Source organism: Triticum urartu, unplaced genomic scaffold (genome assembly GCF_003073215.2).
Source record: "Triticum urartu cultivar G1812 unplaced genomic scaffold, Tu2.1 TuUngrouped_contig_4374, whole genome shotgun sequence".
Lineage (NCBI taxonomy): Eukaryota > Viridiplantae > Streptophyta > Magnoliopsida > Poales > Poaceae > Triticum > Triticum urartu.
In genome coordinates this window covers 1-9,866 of record NW_024114957.1, presented here as the reverse complement: position 1 = coordinate 9,866, position 9,866 = coordinate 1, and the positions used below count along the sequence as shown (strand labels likewise).

The window sequence follows — 9,866 nt, the reverse complement described above, 5'->3', positions numbered from 1 at the left end:
TTATATCTTCGATAGTGGCTATTAAGTGGGAGGTGGGTGGGAAGCGAAATTCCCTGTCATCAGCCCCCAGTTCAAACTGGATATAATTCGGCTGTGAGTCCCCTGCCAAAGAGAGGGTTTCTAATGAGTTTAGCACATTTCCTAAAGGTGAGTGCCGGAAGATGTCCGCGGAACTGAATTCGACGACCGGCGCCTGGTAAGGCTCGTTGGACGCGGATGCACAAAGTTCGGAACCAGTGACCGGAGATGAGTCCGGGGGTCCGGTGACGCAGACCTCGCTCGAAGTTGGGTCTGTGCGCAGCTCCACCGCCGCCGAGTCTGCTCCTTCCGCGGCGAGGTTAAGCTTCCCGTCTTTAGATGGCGCAAGCTGCTCTGAATCCAGGGTCAGAGCGCTTACAGGCGAAATCTCATGTGCATGGTCCGATGACAGATTTAGGTCATGTTCATCGTGGTGGCAGGGAGCGGCTGCCATGGGCTCAAATCCGTCGAAGATCAAGTCTCCGCGGATATCAGCGATGTACTTCAAGCTTCCAAACCTAACCTGACGGCCAGGGGCGTAGCTATCGGTCTGCTCTAGATGGCCGAGCGAGTTGGCCCACAGTGCGAAGCTGCCGAATACGAAGATCTGGCCAGGGAGAAAGACACCCTCCTGACAGTGTTGTTGTAGATGATGGATGGTGCCATCGAACCTTCTGACGACGGCACAGCGGAACTCTCGATGAAAGCACCAATGTCGGTGTCAAAACCGGCGGATCTCGGGTAGGGGGTCCCGAACTGTGCGTCTAAGGTTGATGGTAACAGGAGACAGGGGACATGATGTTTACCCAGGTTCGGGCCCTCTCTATGGAGGTAATACCCTACTTCCTGCTTGATTGATCTTGATGAATATGAGTATTACAAGAGTTGATCTACCTGGAGATCGTAATGGCTAAAACCCTAAAAGTCTATCCTATGTGATTATGATTGTCCCTATGGACTAAACCCTTCGTCTTATATAGACACCGGAGGGGACTAGGGTTATACAAGGTCGGTTACAGAGAAAGGAATCTTCATATCCGAACATCAAGCTTGCCATCCACGCCAAGGAGAGTCCCATCCGGACACGGGTGAGAGTCTTCGGTCTTGTATCTTCGTAGCCCATCAGTCCGGCCCATGTCCAACAGGCCGGACGCCCGAGGATCCCTTAGTCCAGGACTCCCTCACCCCCCCCCCAAAAAAACTAGTTTAAAACTCTATGCTTTTTACCTCTTGAATTTGTGTTGTTTTCTTGGTCCAACTTCTAACTCGGTAAAACTGAAGCTATCTTTAGGTTGCGAGCTCTTTCTATACATCGTGTGATAGTGGATGGGTAGGAGGGGGGTAGTCGGAGTTGGAAAGCATGACAGTCTCAAAAGGAAGAATAAAAGAAGACGAAGACTAGAGCTTTGGGATCAAATATTGTATGAAACTAAATAAAGAAATGTGAGTGTATCCGAAATAAGGATAAGGATATGCACGGAAAAGTTGGCGACTTAGCAAGAGGAAACCCGACATGAAAAAGAAGAAGACCAGTCAAATAACCAATCCACGCTCGATGCAGCGTGACACAATGCTCCATAGTTTGTCAAACCCTTTATGGCAATATTTTAAATTAGGGGAATAATGTGCTATCTAATCTAAACCTTGCATTACTCCTTTGGGACCGCCTATACATTAGGTATTTGGAAAAAATACTGCATCAACCATTTTTCTCCGGGGTCGTCTGATCAAAATGTTGCATCAACCATTTTTCTTCGGGATCGTCTGATCTTCATCCAACGACCCAAAACAGACCAAGCACTATTGATCTTCAACCTCCTCTCCTTCTTCCTCACGTAGCCGCCGGCCTACACAAACCTAACCGACTGCCTCTGCACCCGCCCTCCCCTCAACCTCCCCCACCACCGTGCTGGCCCTCGGCCCCGACCACCCCTCTAAGCCCCGCACTACCGGTGACAACTCCGGTGACCCCCTTGCACCCCCACTCCTAAAACAGACAACGAGGCTGTTGCTTTCCCCTAAGATATAAAATGAGGCTGCTGCTTTCCCCTAACATACATAGTAGGGCTGCTTCTTCTCCGATGAGGTTGCTCCTTCTTCCAGACGAAATCCGGTCTCCCAAAAAAGTGACCGACGCATGAAAAAAATTCAGGCGCATGAGAAATAGCAAAGCCGTATGGACAACAGATAAAAAATTCAGATGAGGTTGCTCCTTTTGGTCAAGCTTCGACGAACAACAGATAAAAAAAAAGCTTCCATGAACAAGCCGTAGAGGTTGAGATCCACAAAAAAGGGAGAACAGAAAAGGTATGGTTGGGCTGCTGCTTTCTCTCTTTCTCATCCCACCCGTTCGTTCCCGGTCCAAGCACCCCCACCGCATCACAAGTTGAGAGCCGAGCTTCAATGTGGCTTACCAAGAAAACCAACCATCGACCCCAAACCTTCATGGTACAGATTCTCTATCTTTCAGTCGGAGCCATCACACACCCTCCTCGCTGCAGTCCCCTCCCTCCCTTCCTCATAAACCCGGACTGCTCATGCCTCCCCCTCCCACCGCCTCCCCCTCCTCGTCCTGGACGGGGGCCTAGTCCAATCCAATCCAATCCAGTCATCTGCTGGGGCTGCGGTTCCTCCCCGTCTCCGATCGCCGGCCGCCTCCCCCGACCCGTGCCCGCGCTTCGCTCCGAGGACAGGTGACGGTTAATTCGTGCCCCCCTCTCGATTACCGCGGCATTGCGGGCTGTGTTTCCTTTAACCTCGATTATTTCGCCCTTCCGTGCCGCGGGATCCGCACAAATCTCGTCGCGATCTTGGTGAGCGTGGCTCATTATCCCACAGAATTAACCCTTATTCATGTTAAGTTAACAGTATTTATTTAATAATAATTAGTAAAAGCCGCAGCTTGATGCTGCGGAAGGGGGAGGACGAGAGAGGGGAGGGGACGGGAGGGATTGTTAGGGTTTTCCCCCCGGTAGCGAAACCCCTGACCGGAGACGGCCAGAATGTTGTGATTTGGTTAGGAGGGATATATGTCTGTAACGGCTTTGTGCTATTTTCTTGTCTTGTTGTGTTGTCGAAGAATCAGTAGTGGACTGATGGGGGTCTGTTTGTTTTTCCCCTTCTAGTTATGGCCAGGAGATCTAGCCTTCACTGTAAGGAGTGGGGTTGCCTAGTTGCCTCGTCGTTATGTCTTGCACAAAGAGGGAGAATAGCGTGGTAGCATAATGCCTCTGTCCATAGATTTTGGGAGTGAGAAATTTGTGTCTATTGGTGTCGGTTTTAGGGAGCACAGCTGGATCACATAAATTCGAATGGACGTGCGCTGTGGTCCTATGATTGCTCCATAAGTGTGGAAAGTATTCAGTTCACAAATAATACTGTATGATATTTCAAGAAGCGAGCGCGGCTGCTACGTTGGCAAGGAGTGGTGTTGGCCAGCTCATCCACAGCGCTTGAACCCAGGCGATTACTACTATGAATTTCTACAGTACCTAGACAAGTTCCAAAAATAAATAAATAAAGAAGGATGATGCTTAAAACAAACGGAAGTCCTGATTTTCTCAAGCATGCCATGTGCCTTTTCCTTGGTAGCTACAGTAACTATTTTGCATTTGGCGTTTGGTTGTGATATCAGTTCATAGGCTTTGCAATTTAAATAAATCATATGCTTGCTGTCCACACAACAACTATCTCTAGACTGGCTTGTTTCTGCTCAATGGAACTAGTGTTGATTTTTTTATAATATTTTTGATGTATCAGGATTCAAGATGGGGCATCATTCAGATGATGAGTACTCAGTAGCCGGTGATAAGCCGGAAGTAGAGTTCATGGATTTTCAGAATGACAACACTCTTCAGGACTATCAATCTGATGATGGTCCCGTGGTTGTTACGGCTCCTTTCCCTTTTTTGAACGGAAAGCCTAAATCTGTCCTTGTTGGACAAACATCTGCAGATGCCATTCGCATAGAGAATACCTCTTGTGAGCCTGTAAATTTGTGGAGTGTGAGAATATTCTCTTCAAATCCAGAAGATAGTTATGTCTTGTCAATGATGAGACCACCGTTGAATGATTCCGATGAAGCGGCAAAGAAGGCTTTTCTTGGTTTGACTTCTGTGGAAGATCGTACACTTCAGCCTGGACAAACCCTAACCATTTGGCTGTCCTGTATGCCAAAAGACATTGGTTTGCATACATCAATCGTGCATGTTGATATTGGGGATGAGAAGATTGAGCGTGTGGCTTTTCTGTTGGCCGATGATAATGTTTCAATGGCCTTATCTTCTGATAAACCTTATTCCAGGAGACAAGGCTCTCAAAGGAAGCAATTTGAGTGTAATACATTTGTGCCAGGTAGCCGGCCAATTCGGCAGCACACTCAAGGATTCAAGTATAAGCTACCTCAGTATGCAATACCTGTGGAAATCCGTGAGCTCATTGAATGCAAACAGAGACCTGATGTCCTATCTGAAGAGCTGAGCATGATGAACTATGCAAAGTTCTTTAGCACTCTTTTAGTCATGGAAGAACTTAATTTGGAGGTATTTCAGCACCTCTAATACTCTGAGATGTTAAGCTTTTATCTTTGTTTGCTAACTTAAGAGGCCCGTTTGCAGGAGGAGATGAGATCGTACGACATGGAGCGTGTGTCAATGAGAAGGAGGGGTAATGATTATTTGTCTCTTGAGGTCCCTGGTTTGGCAGAAAAAAGGCCTTCGCTAGTCCATGGTGACTATATAATTGCCAGACATGCTGGGAGTGATGCTAGGCCTTATCAGGTTAGTGTACTTTCTTGGACATTCAAAAATCTCTTAGGCATTCTTACAATATAAATTAACCAGCCTCAAATGATGCCAGTGAATAATGATTTGTTGATATCTTATTCAGGGCTACATTCACAAGGTTGAAGCTGATGAGATATTTTTGAGGTTTGATGATCAGTTTCACCACGCTCACCATGACAGGAATAAGTATGATGTTAGCTTCACATATAATAGATTGAACATGAGAAGGCAATATAGGTCTGTTCATGATGCAGAACTTATTGGACCTGACATTCTATTTCCATCCCTATCACGGTATAGAAGTGTGAAGAAGGTGCCATTTAAACCTCTGAACCCGAACATAAACACTGAGCAAGCTGATGCAGTTGGGATGATACTTGGCTGCCGAGGGGTTACACCATACGTGATTTATGGACCTCCAGGAACTGGCAAGACCATGACCCTTGTCGAGGCGATTTTGCAGCTTTATAAATCCAATAGGAGGGCAAATGTTCTCATATGTGCTGCTTCCAATAGTGCTGCTGACCATGTATTGGAAAAACTGTTGAGTTCTAGCTACCCGATCCGCCCAAGTGATATCTTTAGGCTAAATGCTCCTAGTCGTCAGTATGACGATGTTAATCCTGATTTCATACGGTTCTGCTTCTTTGAAGATATGGTGTTCAAGTGCCCTCCAATGCGAGCATTAATGCGCTACAAGATAGTTATATCGACCTACATGAGTTCATCAACCCTACAGGCCGAGGGTATTCGCCCGGGGCATTTCACACACATTTTCTTGGATGAGGCCGGTCAATCTTCTGAACCAGAGGCAATGGTTCCTTTGGCAGCTTTGTGTGGAAGAGACACAGTGGTTGTGTTAGCAGGAGATCCTATGCAATTAGGGCCGGTGGTTTTTTGTAAACAGGCGGATCAGGATGGTCTGGGAAAATCTTATCTGCAAAGGCTGCTCAGTGAATTTGAGCAGTACCATTCAGGGGATCCTAACTACGTGACAAAGCTATTGAGGAACTATCGTTGCCATCCAGCAATCCTAGAGCTACCGTCACAGCTTTTCTACGAGGGTGAACTTATCCCCTGTAAGGGAGATGAAGTGCCATCTGTTTACGATTGTATTGGCCTTCCCAATAAGTCATTCCCTGTTCTGTTTGTTGGAATCCAGGGATGCGATGAGAGAGAAGGCAACAATCCATCATGGTTCAACAGAATCGAAGTTAGTAAAGTAGTAAATATCATCAGGACTCTGACAAGGAATGGCGATGTCAGTGAGGCTGATATTGGTGTCATTACTCCATATCGTCAACAAGTTAACAAGATAAAGAAGGCCCTAGAGACGTTTGAAATGCCCGACCTAAGAGTGGGAAGTGTTGAGCAATTCCAGGGCCAAGAAAGGGAAGTGATCATCATCTCAACAGTCAGGTCAACTGTTAAGCACAACGAGTTTGACAGATTCTTCAACCTGGGGTTCCTGAGCAACTATAGAAGGTTCAATGTCGCAATTACTCGTGCCAAATCGTTGCTAATTATCGTCGGAAACCCTCACATCATCACTAAGGTGTGTTGTTGCTGTATCACTCTAGCTATTCTTTTTTGTACAGGCTCTGCTTTCATGTCATGCTCCTATTCTGTTTCTGGCGAAACTAATAGGTGTTACTACTGCAGGATCGGCACTGGGATAAGCTCCTGAGGTACTGCGCAGACAATGGTTCTTATCAAGGATGTCCGCTCCCCCCACCAGAAGAAGAGGTCAGATACTCGGGATACGGCGACACCCGAGACCAGCCTGCTGGTGATGGTTGGGGGTACAACCAAGAGGAGCCAGCAAACCACATCCACAATCAAGACCGGTCTGACAGTGGCTTCAGACACGACAATGGCCGGTCCTCAACCGCACACGAAGAAGAATGGTCCGAAGAATGGTCCAAGGAGAAGCCAGACGGGGACTTACATTCATATCCGGATGCAGGAGCAGAACCTCAGGCAGAGACACAGCAGAAGCAGCAGCACGTCGAGGAAGAGGTTACTACTGGGCAGGACGACGTGCAGGCTGGCCACTGCTCAGCCAACGATGTCGACAACGGTGCGGTCCAAGACGCATATGTGCAGAAGTACACGTTTCCTCCCGGTTGGGGTGACGTCTCGAGCATCCCCGCGACAGGCTGGGAGTGACCGACCGACCAGATTTCTTTTCTTTTCTTCTCCGTCGGGGCCAATTGCTGTTGGTAGAATAAGACGGGGGATCGGCCTTGCGGAGCTAACTTCCGGGGGCATCCTGAACTCACCCTCGTCGGATGCTAATTCTGAACGTCTCTAGTGTTTGTTCGCTGCGTCACGTTGTGTTAGGCTGTCGTGAACTGGATCTTGATTCTTCACTGTGCGTGGATGGGTGGACGTGCTAAAGTACCATCCCTGTTTGTTGAATAGAAATCTGAAATGTAGTCGTCTTCTCATCTGCTGGCTGTTTTATCTTCAGATGATGTGTTGTTATCTATCGGTGGCTGGGATTAATGCGCCAAGATGAGAAAGATCCTTACAGTTCTGGTATTTTTAGACGAGCGAATGTTTTAAAACTTGCTAAACTCATGTTGTTTCACCTGAAGAACAAATTTTTAGTTGCATATTCATTAGATGTTCTTGCTTTTGGATGAGTTGAGACTCGAGCTGAGGTAGAAGCTCACGTGGCCGAAAAAAAAACCGTATAAACAGAAAGAGTGATCAAATATATGGTGCCGAGGTGGAAGCTCATGCATGCTTGGTGCAGTTGATTTCAAGTATGGTGTTGAGGTGTGACCGTGTGGGTTGCAAGTTACAGCAATCAACGAAAGGAGGACATGGGCATGTGGCTCTCATGTGGGAGAATAATACAGCCAGCGGCAATGAGTACTCGGTAGAACTTTGGGCTGCCTTCTGGAGTCTGATGGAGTAGGGGCAACAACCACTTGATTGACCCTATGTATTTTCCGGACAAAGTCTTAATGGTATAAGAATATACCTCCTGTCAAAAATGATTTTACTTTTTTTTAAACGAAAGCAAAAGCTTTGTCTCATTTTATTAATAAAGCAGAAGAGAGTTGCCCGGTTAATAAACGGAAAACCGGACGAAAGCCGTCACAAACCACTGAGCGGTACATTCATAATACCAAACACACACCTCACATAGAGGGTCTTGTCAACATCACACCGGTGTCATCGCCATCACTCCTCCAACAGGCGTCATCACCCTCCCTAATCTCCGAGCAAGCGACTCCAATTTCTTCGAAGGCAAATGTTGACCCAACCCACACCGTAGAGGCTATGTGAAAAATAAGAAGCCCCGCACCAAACTCAGCCACCCGCGCCTTACATTTTGGGACGGAGGGTGCAAACTTCAAACCCATAATGCAAGGATAACACAGGATAGCACACAAGGGCAATGCCATCCAATACAAATAAGGTGTTGAGTCACCGGCAATTGGCATGTCTTTCTCTAGTTCCTCATCTTCTTTCCTTCCATCATGTCTCGGGCGCCGAAAATGGCGGTGTTACACTTGAATGTGACGCACAGTTGACCCATCAAAGATGCTACACACCGATGGACGGCATGAAATTCTAAATCCATGTAATTGTAGTTGATGAAGAACGCTGCTGCCGTCTCTGTCATGTCCAGCTCGATCTTCTGCAACAGACCACACGGTCACGGCAGGCGCCGTCGGCTATCTCAAGTTGATGAGTATTTGAACGATGTGGATCGCCCCGTAAAAGAAATGCTCTTGTGCAACAGACAGATAGTTTACCAAGCCCTTCTCCATGAGAAAAATGCGCTAGGTTTTCTTCTTCACCTCATCGCCATACTTCGTTTCTAGCTTCACGGTACAGTTGCCTCTCCTGTGTAGTTCCAGGACAAGAAGCTAGCAGCGGTGTTAAGTGTGCCCAGTCCAGAGGCCATCAAACTGGCAGCTGGTGATCTCAAGTTCTTCCCCACTCATTCATCAACCCAGCTGTTGAAGCAGACACCAACAATAACTGGCACCAACCTTTGCAGCCTGCTAATAACTCATGATCAGTACAGAGCACACAAGCAAGCCCATCTGTGATACCACACACACACACACTTGAGGCCACCTGGTGCAGTGGCACGGATGGTAGGGCCCTGCCTGCCTGCATTAGTGCCACAAGGAAGGAAGCAGGTGAGTTCATGCAGGTTCACTTGAAGCTGCACTCAGAACTTCTCGAGCTAAGCCGGTCTGCCCAAGAACTGATGATTAGTTAGTTAGCAGGATGGCCAATTGGGTGCTAATTCATCATCATGGATTACGGGCGGCGGGCCATGCGGCGGAATCGACCGCGGAACGACCGATCCGACAAGGCCAGTTGTGCCGTACCACGAACAGCGACCGAAATCTAGCAGAAGGGATGAGGAGAAATTCGCCGGGTGGTCCTAGATCCGTGGACAGCGAGCAAGTTGTTGCGTGAGGTGTCTGCTCAAGCTTTATGGGGGCACGCCGGGAACAAGAATCGCAGGGATCGATCCTGTCTGCCTACTCATTTTTGCGGTCAAGAGGTCATTGCACAACTTTTTTTACCAAAAGAAAAGGCATTCAGGGTAAAAATTTATCATAGGAAGTAAAGTGAGCAATCAGAAACTGAACCAAGGTGTTTGTTGGCGAGGAGATGAAAAATGTCAGTGTAGTGTTCATTAGGAGCAATGCATCTCAGTGATCTCACAGAGAGCGCATTATGCTGCATGCTGCAGCACACTGTGAGGCTGCAGGATTTTTTCCATAAGTGAGCTGATTAGCAGTGCTGCTCAGATGCCAAATCAGGACAAATTAGGCCAATGGCACAGTGGCACAGAAAGCTAGACCTCTCTAATTAAGCGGCTCTCTGGCAGCAAATCTCCCTCCATAAATGCACACGGAGCGCGCGTGCGTTCTCACAGTCGCAGTTGCTCCCTGTCTTGCTCCCGCACCACCATTGCAGGCTGAGCTTGAGCTCGGTCGATCGAAGGACCCTTCACTTGCAGTGGAGCTCGCGGTTGAGCGATGGAGCCGGTGGAGTCGGCCAAGTGCGAGTGCTGCGAGCTGC

At 47.8% G+C, this 9,866-nt stretch overlaps 1 protein-coding gene across 1 annotated transcript; it reads left to right on the top strand.

Annotated features, from left to right (window-relative positions):
• Window positions 1–2,384: 2,384 nt before the first annotated feature.
• LOC125527726 (probable RNA helicase SDE3) lies at window positions 2,385–7,252 on the top strand. Its single transcript, XM_048692243.1, has 5 exons — window positions 2,385–2,711; window positions 3,778–4,559; window positions 4,635–4,796; window positions 4,906–6,357; window positions 6,465–7,252. Exons 2-5 carry the CDS (start codon window positions 3,786–3,788, stop codon window positions 6,969–6,971), a joined length of 2,895 nt encoding a protein of 964 aa, XP_048548200.1. The 5' UTR covers window positions 2,385–2,711; window positions 3,778–3,785; the 3' UTR covers window positions 6,972–7,252.
• The last annotated feature ends 2,614 nt before the right edge of the window (window positions 7,253–9,866 follow it).

Bases quoted from the DNA above. Each gene is read 5' to 3' on its own strand.
- LOC125527726 (XM_048692243.1), top strand. From the start codon at position 3,786: ATGGGGCATCATTCAGATGATGAGTACTCAGTAGCCGGTGATAAGCCG. The intron at 4,560-4,634 runs GTATTTCAGCAC...GCCCGTTTGCAG, and splicing joins TGGAAGAACTTAATTTGGAG to GAGGAGATGAGATCGTACGA. The intron at 4,797-4,905 runs GTTAGTGTACTT...TATCTTATTCAG, and splicing joins GTGATGCTAGGCCTTATCAG to GGCTACATTCACAAGGTTGA.